The following is a 15,481-nucleotide window of genomic DNA, read 5'->3' on the forward strand; positions in this document are numbered from 1 at the left end:
CCAAATTTATTAAGTAAGTAAGCAAGCCCAATGCATTTCCACTCAGGGCTTCCATTGTGTTTGTCTATAAAAGGAACTTTTCATTTGTTCTGTTTAACTAAAGCATATTATCAGCTTAACCAACAGTGTTGTATTTTAATATCAAGGCTATTTTCAATAATTTCTGACATTTAAGGTTCATTTTTTAATGCAGGTGCTGCTGTTTCTCAGGAGTTGCACTGGCAGGAAAAACATCCCACCAAATCAAAACTTGGCACCATGATGGTCCCAGGCTCACAAGAAAAGCATCTACCGCCAAGTGGATCAGCCAGCAGAGGTACCAGACATCATTATGGATCCCATATGGATCAGTCCTTGTATCCACACTCTGAAGCTTCACAACACCACAACTCTAATGGGAATATTTCACCAGAGGACACCAGTCCACACTTGGGGCCACAGGAGTACACAGAGACAGACTATCTGCTGCCCGATAAACTGTATGGCAGGTCGACAATCAGTGCATCCACGAGGTCAAATTATGCACAAGGCTCAAGTGCACCAGCAGAGACGGTGTGCTCCATGGTGCTTCAGATCCTGGTGCCGTTTCTGCTGTCTGGCCTCGGGACGGTGTCTGCAGGGATGCTGCTGGATGTTGTTCAGGTGAGGAGACAAAGGAAATCAGGGGAGGACAAAAACTCATAGAAGACATTTTGTGTCTTCAAATGAATGGAATGAAATCAGGGAGACTATGATTAAAATACATTCTTGGTAAACATGAAATAAAAAGAGAATTTAGAAAGAAAAAGGGAATGAATTCATTTTATAGATACCAATATCTATTCTGATATTTAAATGAAGTTCAGACCAAAAAGTTCAGTCCTCAAAACACACTTTAAAGTGTAAGGAATGATGATGACTAAAGAAAAAGACTTCAGCTGACTTATTTGTTAATATACAGCCAACATTTACAGCTGATATAGGCTTATTGTTATAGCCAACATATTGGTTGCAAATATTAACAGAAATTTTCATATCTGCAGATACAATAATTGACTTTTTAAGCTAATATCTAACAATATTGGTAACAGACCTATCATATTGTGCATCCCTAGAAATAAAGGGTTGAAACAAAAAAAAAAAAAAAGGTGTGGACAAAGGGAAGGGAGGAATTGTATTTGGTTGGAGCTGGACAGGATTCATGAGGGCAGGAACAAATTCTAATAACCTTATTCAAATGGGATGTGCATGAGTGTCACTGTCATATCTTTTCTTATTTTAGCTAACTTATGTTACATTTTATACCAATATCAGTTAAGGGAAATCTTCAGTTTGACACTTCGTGATTTTCACTGGATTGATGTTTGTTTCGATTATTTCTATTTATCAATGCTATTGTAGAGGCTGCTTAATGTGTGCGACATTTGGAGTCCAAGGCTCATCCCAGTACACCCTTCACTTTATCCTAGCGCCACATTTTGGGCTTTCACATGTTTGGGTAGAGTGTCAAGATTCTTGTTGGAATAAGGGGTTAGAGTGAAGTACTATAGGGTACAAGGCCCTTCAAACAGAGGCACAGAAGCACAATCCAAACTGAGTGTTGAAATGAACAACAATCTAAAATCTTAATGTCTTTTTGATGCATTTGATTTCAAACAGGCATTCAAAAATTAGCTTGTAGTAGAAATTTCTAGTACTGTTTTTGTTTCTGATCTGTTTACCCTGTCTTAATTATTTACACATATTACATTGTATTTTTTGTTATTTTTAGTTTTTTAAATGTGCAAATCACACTTTGTACCGTCTCGCATCACTAAAAAATAAATAAATAAATAAAATAAGAAATACATTTCTGGTAGAAGACAACTGATGATGTATCGGATATTTGAAGGACCATTCCATTTTGTAGGGAATGATTTCCCTGTTACCTCTTGTGTCTCTATTTTGGAGGGCAAGGGGGCTTTAGAAATTGTGGGCTATTGGTAAAAGTTAGAAATAAGTCTGATCCTTAGACATATATTCCCAAGGGAACAAAGAAGTGTATCATATCGTTCATATCCTGTCATACAATATCATAAGTTACACAAACGGTAGCTTGCTTTAGCTTTGATAAGCTAACATAGCTGTGCCAGCTAAGCAGTTAATGTTACTACAAAAACCAATGTAGCTAAGTAAGCTTTAGCAATGTGAGCTTTAGCAATCATAGCTAAAGCTAATGTAGCTACGTAGATAATGTAGCTGCTTTGTGAGCTAGCTTTAGCTACACTTGCTTCATGGCTATGTTATTACTGTAGCTATGTTAGCTACATGGCTCTGTTATCTGTGGCTAAGTTAGTTTTAGGAACATGAGCTTTGGCTAACATAGCTAAAGCAACTTAGCTTTGTAGATAACATAGCTTACATAGCTGCTTTTTAAGCTTAGCTTTATCAACATTAGCAATGTTAGCTATCTTAACTACGTAGCTACATCATCTATGTAACTTATGCAGCTAACAGGCTCTGTAAGTCATGCTTGTTGTGATTTTTTGTTATCAAGGAGGACAAGTTTTTTCCTGTAAGCAGACTGTTTCCTCCGCTGTATTACATGTTTTGCAAGCCATGTTTTTTACTTTTAACATCAGCATCCTAACCCTTACCTTGACCCTTTCCAGAACCATAAATGCATGTTTAATCCAAGTTTATTTTGAAACTTTTAGCATGTACATCCGCTCTGAGGTATAAGGCGTCTCAGATGAGCGGTCTGTGAGAGTGGCCGTCAGAAATGAACTGTCCACAGCTGGACTGTCTTGAATATTTTTTCAACTTCTCCTGCCTGGCCTTAGTATGAATTTCATCCAACAACAAGCTCCATGGTTTGTAATCTATGACAGCATCTGCCTGCTGAGTTCATATAACTTACCTGAGGTATGCATGCCTACTTCCTCATTTTGTCTTGTCGCTCTAAATGGTCCATAATGAATGTGATGCTTTTCCAATCATTTGAGAGTTTTTTTGTTTTGTTTTGTTTTGTTTTGTTTTGTTTTTTAAGTTTTGGCCTTCTGAAACACTTTGAATCAGGTTTCCTACATAAATCTAAAATATATCCCATGCAATGGACAAGTGTAACAGTCTATCTGGTGTATAAGGTTATCATATCAAATCATCCACATCACTTTATATTGAACTGTATCATACTGTAGTGTAAGATAGTGTATCGTATGCCACACACTGTTTTATCTTTATCACATTTACTGAAAACAAATATGTATGGCTGCATGTTTGTGGTGTTAATTTGGACTGTGGCTAAACTACTTCATTACATTGATGATTGTTTTCTGCTCTTTTTTTTTTTTTTTTTTTTTTCTGCCAGAACTGGGACGTGTTCCAGGAAGTGACAGAGCTCTTCATCCTGGTCCCTGCGGTTTTAGGCATGAAGGGCAACCTGGAAATGACTCTGGCCTCCAGACTCTCCACTGCTGTGAGCACCTTCTTATAACTCACTCACATACACAGATAAAGACGGAGGGACCATAACATGACAGTGACCTCTTTTCAATAATCTATAGTTACATAAACAAACTGAACGAGCGATAAAACATCAACTGAGGTCAGCAGTAGAGTTGAAGTGGGGTGAGAGAGAATAACACAAAGCTCACTGACAGGCTAACTACAACCTCTTTCTCAGAATTATATCTTTGCAGTCTTACATCACAGGCCTCTGTCCTCATGTGAAACTCCTCACAGAGCTGTGAACACTAAGGCAGCAGATGAACCTGCAGTGTAATATCCTGCAGAGACAAACAAAACTGTAGTCCAACATTTTAAAGTCACAATTATCACACATATCATGACTGCTTATTAATCATAAAAACATTCATGAATATGCCAAATAAACATATATAATTCTATTATATTTAGAATAATATGAATGATGATATGCTTCTTGAATACTATGGAAAAAAGCACTGGTTGTTTATTTTGAGTATCCACAGTCAGCACAGTTTCTGATTAAGTACACCTGATTCCCAGAAAAGTTGGTATGCTTTGTGAAGTTAAAATAAAAACAGGATGCAATGATTTTCAGATTTCATAAACCTGTATTTTATTCATAATAGAACATAAAAACATATCAGATGTTGAAACTGAGACATTTTAAGATTTCATGAAAAATATTAACACATTTTGTATTTGATTGCCGCAACATATCTAATAAAAAGTAGGGATGGGATATCAGAAAGCTGGACAAGTAAGTGATACTGATGCGAAACAGCCGGAAGAGCATTTTGCAACTAATTTGCTTAATTGGCAACAGCTCAATAATGTGACTGAGTATAAAAGGAGCATTTTGGAGAGGCAGAGTCACTCAAAAGTAAAGATGGGCAGATGCTCACCAATCTACAAAAACACTGCATTTAAAATCTGTTGAACAATTCAAGACAAATGTTTCTCAGCATAAGATTTTAAAGACTTTGAATATCCCACCATCTATAGTTAATAACATCATCAAAACATTCAGAGAATCTGGAGAAATCTCTGTGCGCATGGGACAAGGACAAAGGTTAATATTGGATGCTCATGATCATCACTGCATGGGCTCAGGATCACTTCCAGAAAACTCTGTCTGTCAACACAGCTGGCTGTGCCACAAACGCAAGTTAAAGCTGTAACAGGCAAAGAAGAAGCCATATATGAACATGAACCATAAAAACTGTCATATTCTCTGGGCCAAAACTCAATTAAAATGGACTGAGGCAAAAAGGAAAACTGTTTGGTGGTCAGATTAATCAAATGGTGTCAATCTTTTTGGAAACCACTGATGCCATGTCCTGTGGACTAAAGAGGAGAGGGACTATCCCACTTGTTATCAGTGCACAGCTCAAAAGCCTGCAGCTCTGATGATATGGAGTTGCATAAGTGCCTCAGATGTGGGCAACTTACACGTCTAGAAATGCAGTATCAGTGCTGAAAAACATAGGTGCTTTAGAGCAACATGTGCTCCCAGACAGCAAATGTTTCTTTCAGAGAAGAACTTGCATATTTCAGTAAGATACCACATACCACATCCATAACGACAGCATGGCTTCACAGTAGAAGAGTCAGAAGTGGCCTATCTACAGTTAAGACCTTCCACCTGTAAAAAAAACAAAACAAAAAAACAAAAACATTTGAAGACCCAGGACTGTCAAGCAGCTAGACTCCTACATTAGAAAAGACAAGAATAGGACAACATGGATCTCCCAAAACTTCAGCAACTGGTCTCTTCACTTCCCAGATGTTTACAGACTGTTGTTAAAAGAAGAGGAGATGCTACGCAATGGTAAACATGGCCTTGTCCCTACTTTTGTTAAGATGTGTTGCTGCCATCAAATTCAAAACGAGCTTATATTTTTCATAAAATGATTCAATGTCTCAATTCTAACATCTGACTTGTTGTTTATGTTCTGTGAATGAAATATGGGTCTAAGAGATTTGCAAATCATTGTATTGTTTTAATTAAAATTTTACACAGCGCCCCAATTTTGGGGGATTTAAGGTTGAAATATAACCATTTTCTTTATATAAGAGTATGCAGTAAGCGTGAAGCTGGCATGGTTCAGTATGAATATTCTTCACAAAAACTATGCAAAACAACAGAATTCACAGACAAGTAATCTGAATATTTATCTGCTGTATATTGAAAACGTACCAATAATGTCCTTATGGTGGCATTTATTCTAGGTTGAATATAACTCTAAGATTACAACCTGCAACACACTGCAAGATATTATTCTTGTTTACTTTTCAATTAATGATATTACTGAAACACATTAGAATTGCATTTTCTCATAATTTTTTTATCCTCATGAAATCAAGAGAAAATGTTGTCTTTCATAATTTTGGCAAACTATGATGAGTTCCATGAGCTCCTTAAATATCTACTACACTTGTTGTCAATATTAAGAAAAAAATACAAAAAGAAAGAAAGAAAAAGATGATACAACTTTTCTTTTGGCCACAAGCAATCTTACAGTCGTCATTGTTTTAACCCCTCACGCTACCTTTTCAGGCGTAAACCTTTGTATATGGATATATGATGGTCTTGTTGATCTGGTCAAAAACTCTCCATTTGAGTCAAAAGTGCATAACATCTGTTAGAAATATGCATAGTGACTGCCATCTAGAGGGTAAAAATGTGCTACTGCAACTGATTTTTTTTTTGTTCCAGAGTAGGTCTCAGTTATACTCAAGGATTTAGTTCCTCCTTTACATTCAGATTCACCATTTTTTTAATATCTCAAATCTACATCTCTTTTGTATGAGCTGTTGTTGTAAACATTTCATCTTTAGATCTGTCTAGCCCTCACAATGGCCTGATCTTCATGAGTGCACTTCTTCTTGTATCATTCAGAAGTCTATGTTAAAATGGGGCAACTGTGGATCAGTGGTCATCTCTCAACTGGAGCGGTTGGTTTCCTAAAGTCACGTCATTGTTTCCTTGGGCAAGATATTTAATCCTGAATTACTCCCACTGCTGCATCAGTGGTTTATAAATGTGTATTTGTATGTGAATAAGATTAGTTGATACTGATGTAACCAGCCTCCACTGTCAGTGTGTGGATGTGGTATGAATGAATGTGTTTTCTGTTGTCAGGTAAATTCAGCAAAGATGGGATCAACCAGAGAAAAGTGGATGCTGATTATAGGAAACCTGGCCCTTAAGCAGGTATACATATATTTTTAACAAGTATCTTTTCTTCCAATGTATCATGTTTGTAAAGGCTTATGACTATTTCTACCTCTATCACAGCTACAGGCCACAGTGCTGGGCCTGTTAGCCTCTCTGTTGGCAACGATGCTGGGCTGGATGGCAGAAGGAAAGATGCCCTTTAATCACGTCATGCTGCTGTGTTCAACCAGTGTTTCTACAGCCTTCATGGCTTCGCTGCTGCAAGGTAACAACAAAGCCTGCAGTGAGACTGAACCTCTATGTCAAACCTTTCCCTGAACAAAGAAAATTAAGTGAAGGTTGATTTACAAATGCCACTGTTACTTATCTTGCCCACAGCTCTCACCACTCACAGGACTTTACATTTAAGATACGGGTTTTAAGAGTTCAGTATAGATATTGCAGACATTAAATAAAATATTAAAATCAAAATTTGGGTTTTGATTGGGACATAATCACCTGAAATTTAGGATTATTTATGTGACTTTAGACTGGATCTTCATATCTACAGACTGCTACTTATACTCCCATGTTTCCACACTAGTAAAGAATGGACAGACCAAGGGATTACATATCTCATAAGTCTGTGTGAGGCTTTTCTCAGAAACTCTTTGTATTGTGAAAGTTATGAGACATTTAGGCATCAACATGCAGATATTAAATATTTCATAACTTCATAGATCAGTGAGTTATAACTTTTAAATAAAAAGTAAAGTCAAACTCCTTCTGGGTCTGTTGTTCTCAGCTCTGTGTTCACACTGACAGAGCATCTCTTTCTGTTTTACATGTTACTTTTTTCAAATGAACTCCTCCCTGTTATATCATTGGCCTTACAACCTCATGGAGGAAAAGAGAGACTCTCCTACCTACTCAGGAACGCTGTATGTAGAGGCCCAGTGGGAGAGTTTCATTGCAAGAGAACAATTCATGGACGACCAAAAGACTCCTCAAAGTGAAGCTATACTTTGTTTGGACTAAAACACTGCAGAGGATTAAGAACTTCTGTGACAACCTGACAGAAGAACTCAGCTGCCAGGCTCTTATGCAAACAAAAGCCCAGGTTATTTCAGTGGCTCCTTTTCCATGGTGAGGTATCTCTGCATGCTGTGTGCAGTGAAGCTGCTAGCATTAAGAATGAAAGGGAGCGAATTAGCCATGAGCAAAGAGGTAAGCAGTGCCTTTTTAACAGATTTTCTCTCTTCTGTTGTCATAAAAACTCTTTTAATACAATACTATTTACACATAAATCTTGTGGAGTATTGTTAAGATTGAAATGACAACTCAATTCAAGATGACAAGTTATGAGGGAGTCATGATGTGTCATTCACAGATGAACTGGTTTTAAGAGCTGGCTCCTTTTGTGAGTGATAGGAGCTGGATTCTACTTGAGCAGGGGTGCCCAAACTTTTTTCACTGAGGGCCACATACAGAAAATTTCAAGGATGGTGGGGCCACTTTCATATACCTCCCCTTTATGATATCAAAGTAAGTCAGTCCTGTCCAATGTAGGTAAAGATACACTAGATGACTTGATGTGCTTTAAAGTTACATCACGAAAAGGTATATTAACTAGTTGTTGTGTCAAAATGTTTGTTTACAGAATTAGCACAGCAGCCTTTCCTTGTGCTGAAAGTAAAACTGACGCTAATTGACATAAATTCATACTGTCTTCACAAATTACCATGTTTTCTGTGTTTTCTTATTGACAGAGAAGTGTAGTCTTGTGTTACCTTCCCGGATGAGCCCCCAAGGTAACAAAACTACACTGGTCTGTCAATAAGAAAACAGATTAACTATACCTCACAGTAAAGCACAAGTTTCAAGCTCTAATGTGGGCCATTTTTCATTTATGTTTTTTACAATTTGCTAGGGGCCAATTAAAAATGGGCCAAGAGCCGCATTAGGCCCCTGGACCATAGTTTGGACACCTCTGTGCTTGAGAGGTGGTTTGCTTTTTCAATTTTTGTTCTTATAAAGATTAAAAAAGGCTAAATGGTACCAAATGAAGAGTCGTTTCAGAGCTGGTAGGTGGTACATTGAGTGGAAGTTTCCATAGTATACCTTTAGACAGTGCAGGCAGCTCTTCATTAATTATTCTAGTTCTCATAATATGGACAGACACACTGACAGCGTGCTTACATGCTATTTAGATGTAGTTTTGTACTGGCATTTGTGGTGGGCAGTAAACCTGTACTCTGTAGTAGTGTAAACACACTGGTACTGCTGCTAAACTAAGTTAAATCAATGATAAACATGCCAACAAAGTTTTCCTTTTCCCCGATTGCTTTAATTGTGAAAAAGACTAAAAAACAGGAAATGTGGTGTTTTCAGTAGCAGCTTGACACACCTCGGCAAAAGAGGAGTAAAACTTAAAGCTACACATTCAGTTCTAAAGAAGTAAACACAGAAAAACTTATAAAAAACATTTTTCTGTGATCTTATGGTCAGAAATGGCTTAGTATGCCATCAAAGGTTTGTTTTAGTGGAAAATATGCATTTAAATGCACTATCTCTTTCAATCTTGTAATACCATGATATGATACCATAACTGCAAACCTTTTGTTCACCCTCTGTAGGTATTATTATGGTTGGAGTGATATTTGGCTCCAAACGAGTTGGGATCAACCCAGACAACGTGGCCACACCCATGGCAGCCAGCTTTGGGGACCTCATCACTCTGGCCCTGCTCGCCTGCATTAGTCAGTGGTTCTTCTCCTTCATAGGTAAACACAGATGAGGAGTTTAAAATTCACTTAAAGTACTTGACATTCTGGAACTCACATAAACATAAATATCTGTGATCTAAGCTAAATTTGTTAATCATAACATTTTTCCTGACAGAAACGTATGCCTATGTGCTGTACCTGGTGGATCTGTTAGTGTTGTGCCTGATTCCTCTTTGGGTGATCATCGCCTCCAAACATTCAGCCAGTCTCATCCTCCTCCGAACAGGCTGGGAACCAATCATTACAGCTATGATCATCAGCAGGTACTCGCTCACATCTGACAAAAACAACCCAAGATCCAAGCAGGATACTGTATGAGTGGAAATCTTAATCAGTTGGTGATGCTCAGTCTTGTGTCTGACATGTCAACATTTTTACTAACAGCTAGGAAGCTGCCTTTTTTATTCAAAATAATTGCGTGCACCAGACGGTTCACTTCATCAATCTGAAACGCTATTTTAGAATGCATTTCTTGCTTTCATTTTTCTAGTATAGGAGGCCTTATTCTGGACAAGACTGTGTCTGATCCAAACCTGGCGGGAATCATAATTTATGCTCCCATCATAAATGGTAAGTCCTCCTCTTTTGAGAAATTATTTATTGGGCTGCATTTCACAAAACCACAAATCATGAAATTCTGAACAAGAGCTTAAGTTTCATCTTGTACTATCACTGCTAGCATTAATACATTTTTTTCACAATAAAAATGTACCTAAAGGTCATAAGACACTAAACAGATTTGAAGAAAATGTTGTACTTTAGTCTAAAGATGAAGCCACATGTTGCTGCAATGGCAGAAATAACAAGAACTAGAACCAACCTGGCCATTATAAGCCTCCATGGAAAGTGAAAATACACATTAGCCAAGAAGAAAGCTGAGGTGTTTTTGTGGTGCAGATTCCACAAGCTGTTGCTGACCATGAAGACCTTATGACCTTCACCTTTGACCTTCAAAATTCAATCAGTTCATCAGGGAATCAGGGAAATGAATACCCAAATACTGGATTTGACACAAATAAACAAACAAACACAAAACATAAACAAAATCCATCCCAAGCAACAAATTTTATTTTTGGTTTTAAAGTGTTTCATAATTATTTATCTTATTTAACTTGACACACCAGATAAACTGTTCCATAGAGTCACTGCTTGGATAAATTTCACATTGATTTGGGAAACCTCGCAGACATTCTGGAAGGGCAGGACTAAAAATTCTAAGCAGGTGATTGGATTTCCACATTGTCACATTCATCGTGGGCCAATCAGAGCAACAAGACAAAATAAGATAGTAGAGGTGCACAGCTTTAGAACTAACCTGAGCTTTACAGACTAGCACTATTGTAGCGTTTGAACAGCGAAGCTTGTCAGTGGCAAAAATTCATGCCATCAAAAGATGTACAAAAATGTTTTCTCTGCTAAGATAAGCTTTATGTGTGGCTCTTTGCTTTAGTTTTAGTAAAAAAAAATGTGGTCAAGATCTGATTAAACTGCTGCGTTTCTACAGCTACATCTAAGCTAATCACCACCGTGGCAGTAGCCATTGATAGAAACAGTGCAACGTTTTGGGTTATGGCAAGCTCTGTGTTTGAATGGCTGTAGATTAAGAAACACCAGTAGAAATACTGTTGGGTTGAGTTTTGAGCATCAAATAATTAAAAAGATGATTTACAAGGTGTTTTTTAAACCCTTAAGTAATGAGGGAGAATGACAGAAGATCTCAAAGGGGAGAGGATTATAGTGGTCAAATGTCAGACTGTTAATGTGTTTCTTATGATTCACGCTAGCAATCACTCTGTTGTAGTCTGCTCAGCTATAAACAGATAATTCACACAATCACCAGTCAATTAATGATGTTTTAAAAGTTGAGAATCAACTCATTTAACATGGTTAAAATATATACATATATAAGGTCAGATGATGGGGTAGTTTAATCATTTTTATATGCCAGTCCCTATTCTGAAATGTAATTTTTTTTGTATAACTCACTAACTATTGGATTTGGTCTCTGAATAACCATTAAAGCACATGGTTTTCATAATTTAAGCTTTGAAATGACAAATTACCCGATCACATTTTCGCCCAGAAAGGAGCGGGACCAGCATCATTTGGGCAAAGTACCTTGATGGGTTGAATAACTGCATACAGTACAACTCTACCCTGCCCGTAACAATTGCAAACTCATGCTGAAATACATCAGCAGAAGAGCAAAAACATCTTATTCATCATGACAACTTTTCAGTGTGGCTCTTTGCTCTCATTTTGATCAAGAAATGTGGTCCGGTTCTGATAAAACTGCCCTATACAGCAGCTACGTCCAAGCCAACCACTACAGTGGGGGCAACTATTGCTATCAGTACAGCGCCTGTACCGCTTCATTCTCCTCAAATGACTCTGTTTACTTGGCACAACGCTGTAGATTAGCTTTGCAAGATGGCTTTGCCTGATGGCAGTCTCACAAATCCATCTGCTTTGCAAGGTCATCTGACCTTGCAAAGCAGATGGATACGCCCATTTCCTTGTTTCTCACTGGCAAATCCATCTTGCAAAGCTCCCACCTGAACCGTTTGGGCCTGGTTAGAAAGTGACAGGACCAATCAGTGACGAGGGGCAGAACTTTCAGGCGTGGCAGAGTCGTGACGCAAGCAAGCAGCAACAAGAGGCCGGTGCCTTTATGGCAGAAGACATTAGCGTGGATGCTGCTAAAGCGCCAGTTTTTTAGAACTTGATGACATTTCTTTATTAAAAGAAAAACAAAGAACAGCAGTGAGTTGTTTTCTTTTCAAGAACGACAAAAGTCGTGCACTGACATGTCTATAGTCGCCATGGTTCACGTTATGTAGTTCTATATGGAGTTTATTCCTCGGTAGCCGCGCATGCGAACCTCGGTAGCGGCGACAACGTCATGTGTTTTGTTGCTCTGATTGGCCCATAAAGATGTGACAGACAGAGCGTTCATCCAATCACCCTCTGAGGTTTTGTTTAAAGTGTCTGCCCTTTCCCAAATGCTGTATATCAAAGATTTTCCAGATGGATGTTTAAACCAAATCCATCTGATGTGTCAGGTTAAAGGTCATCCAAATCCACATTTTTACGATTTGGTAATCATTCATAACTACGGTATAGTCTTGTAGTAGTAGTCCTCTTGTATTTGTGTTTAAATGTAAAATTTTGAACTGAGTGCTACAGTTAAAAGACAAAACTTTATCATATTTTTTAAAGATAACTTTTCAAAATTCTTTTTGTGTTTGTTAGATGTGTTATATGCTTCAGTGAGTCAAAGTGAAAAATAATAAACAAGCCTGTTGACCAGTTGACCACTAAGGGTTAAAGGTGCAGACATTAAAGGCATTCTCTCTGTGGATTAGGCCAGAGGTAAGGTTGGGTCTCAGTCCTACACCTCGCCATGGCTCTGAAAATAAAAGCAAATCACTGTTGATTTATTTCTTGGTCTGCAAAGACTCTATTTTCTGTACTGTGTGAGAGTATAAAACACATAAAGCCCCTCTTCTTTTCTTTCTTTTAAAGGTATTGGAGGAAACCTGGTCTCTATACAGTCTAGTCGTATCTCTACCAGTTTGCACTTGAATTACCCTCCTAGAGAGATTCCTGAAGACCGTCAGGGTTGTTACAACCCCTGTCGAACCTTCTTCGGAAGAGGTAAAACTCAGACAGACATAAACTTTGTATAAAGGCTGAACAAACGCACAAATCAATCATCCTGATTGGTCATGTTTAGGAGCAAACCATCGATCTGCTCAGGTTCTGCTCTTCTTGGTCATACCTGGCCAGCTGGTCTTCATACATGCAGTCCACCTGATTAAAGGAGGCCACACTCTGCCCAGTCCGCTCTTCACTGTTATCTTTCTGGCTGCCTCTGTAATCCAGGTGAGACTAAAGAGTGACAGCTTTTACTCAGCACATTTCCATCACTGTTAATCTCTGCTGTGTGTCTCTCAGGTGTCATCTCTGCTGTGTATTGCTGACTGCATGGTCCACTGTCTGTGGCGGAGAGGTAAAGACCCAGACAGTTACTCCATACCGTACCTCACGGCTCTGGGAGACCTGCTGGGCACTGCTCTCCTGGCTCTGTCCTTCCTCATCCTATGGTGTGCCGGTGACTCAGGCAGTGTGTAGTTTTAAAGAAAGAGACGATTTATGTGAGAACAAACCAAAGATAATGAAGATGATAAGAACATGGACAAAGACGCTGCATGTTTTTCAACAAGTTATTCTCAGTATTTGTCATCATTTGTCATCATTACCAGCTAAAACTGCTTTTCCATTGACAAAACCCTGATCTTTTTGCCCAGTGATCTACTATTTAAACATTTAAGTCTCCTCCAGCCCATCGTTTCCAGCATTTTCATCAAAGTCCAAAGACATAAAGATTGTTCAGGCCTCCTTTATCTCATCTTCTCTATATCCAGCCTGAAGCTCATTCTGCCTTTTCCCCCAGCCTGTGAAATGCCTGTCTTGAACAAGAGCTGAAATAACTGTAAGGCTGGCTTGGATGAGAAATCTCTGCAACTGATTTCCACCAAATGTAAACTCCAACCATCCGGGCTATTTATTAGATGACTGGATGTTCTTTCTAGTTTTGTTTCAGTCAGGTGAACCCATCTCTATTGTGTGTAGGACTTAAATTTTCTAACTTTTTACCAATTAAATCAATATTTTTTCACCTTTAATGACATTATGCAGAAGTAACATACAGTCTTAACTTACATAGAAAGGGACTGCAATGTGTCTTAGGATTATTTTGTAAGGATCTCACAGACAGCCCGTCTTTGTATGGTTATGCCTGCAAATAATATGTAGGATACACGCCAGGATGTACAAACTGATTCATAGATTTAAGTGTCTGGTAAGCACATTTTTAATACAAAAATTAACACATTTTCAGTATCCGTATTAAGTCTATAGTTATCCAACAAACTTACTGGATTCCTATTAGCCTCTCATAACTGAGAATCATTCATTACTTAAACACACTTAATGTACATTATTTTTAAAGGGATGTCCATGAGTTTTTCCCAAAGGACAAAGAGAAAATGCATTCAATACATACATTTATTTACAATTTGCTTTGTGAATTTTATTCTATTCTTTGTGAAAGTTATTCTAGAAAGATACTGACTTTAGGTCTGCTTATGGATTCTGTATAATAAATATTGTTTGGAAGTAGGTCTTTGTATTAAAAATGCAAATTTTAAATAAAGCCTTCTCACAATCAGCTCCTTATATCTTTTCCATATTGTTATTGTCATATTATACCCGCATACTAGTAAAACTATTCAGATACACTTTTCTTACATGCACTGGGATGGAAAGTAACTAATAACATTTATTCAAATTACTGTAATTGAGTATTTTTGGTGAACTTGTACATTTTAAAATCAGTAATTTTATTTCAGTTAAGTATATTTTGGAGGAAGTTTTGTACATAACTACATTTTTTTTAAATCCATTTCTGAGTTAAAAAAACTAAAACTCAAAGTCAAAATGAGGAGGTTTTGTCACCGTCATGTCCAGTAGTTTGATCTCTATTACCCATGATGGTCAATAGCACACAGCAATAAAATGTTTTCTCATTACATCCAAAAACAGCTGCTGCATTTCAATTTATTATGAATGTGTGTTGGTTGGAGATTCGTATTCTCAGTTATTATTGCACATTAGGAAAGATCACCTTTAACTATCAGACCCCTTCAGGTATCAAAGTAACCACTCAGTGCTCAGTACTTTAAATAAACTTTTAATGAATTACTTTTCTCTTTTACATGCAGAGGTGAAAAGAGAAAAGGACTATCATGCTCAAGTAAATGTACAGTTATTCTGGTTAAAATGTTCTAAAGTGAAAGTATTGCCATATAGATCTACTCAAGTAAAAGTAGAACATTTTATAGTTTTCTTTAAGTACTGACTAGCTACTGTGGCTCAGGTAATTTATCTAAATTTAGACTGAACTGCGGTAACCTTGTAAAGCAGAGGAATTTGCCAGACTCAATGCCTGTCGTCATCCCTGCAGTAGATGTATAATACAGTCTATCTGACAGGTTAAAACTGCAGCATATCCCACTGCAATTTTCAA

General features: G+C 37.7%; 1 protein-coding gene across 1 annotated transcript; it reads left to right on the top strand.

Annotated features, from left to right (window-relative positions):
- Positions 1-258: 258 nt before the first annotated feature.
- Positions 259-13,524, top strand: slc41a2a (solute carrier family 41 member 2a). Its single transcript, XM_041796199.1, has 10 exons — positions 259-642; positions 3,329-3,436; positions 6,590-6,661; positions 6,746-6,890; positions 9,241-9,387; positions 9,506-9,653; positions 9,881-9,960; positions 12,916-13,047; positions 13,127-13,275; positions 13,348-13,524. The coding sequence occupies exons 1-10, from the start codon at positions 259-261 to the stop codon at positions 13,522-13,524; spliced, it is 1,542 nt and encodes a 513-aa protein (XP_041652133.1).
- Positions 13,525-15,481: the final 1,957 nt, after the last annotated feature.

This window comes from Cheilinus undulatus, linkage group 9 (assembly GCF_018320785.1).
Source record: "Cheilinus undulatus linkage group 9, ASM1832078v1, whole genome shotgun sequence".
NCBI classification, from domain to species: domain Eukaryota; kingdom Metazoa; phylum Chordata; class Actinopteri; order Labriformes; family Labridae; genus Cheilinus; species Cheilinus undulatus.

What these genes read in the sequence shown, in the direction of transcription:
- slc41a2a (XM_041796199.1), top strand. Translation starts at nt 259, where the DNA reads ATGATGGTCCCAGGCTCACAAGAAAAGCATCTACCGCCAAGTGGATCA. An exon ending in GAAACCTGGCCCTTAAGCAG is followed by an intron (nt 6,662 to 6,745) that starts GTATACATATAT and finishes CCTCTATCACAG; the next exon opens with CTACAGGCCACAGTGCTGGG. An exon ending in TTATGCTCCCATCATAAATG is followed by an intron (nt 9,961 to 12,915) that starts GTAAGTCCTCCT and finishes TTTCTTTTAAAG; the next exon opens with GTATTGGAGGAAACCTGGTC.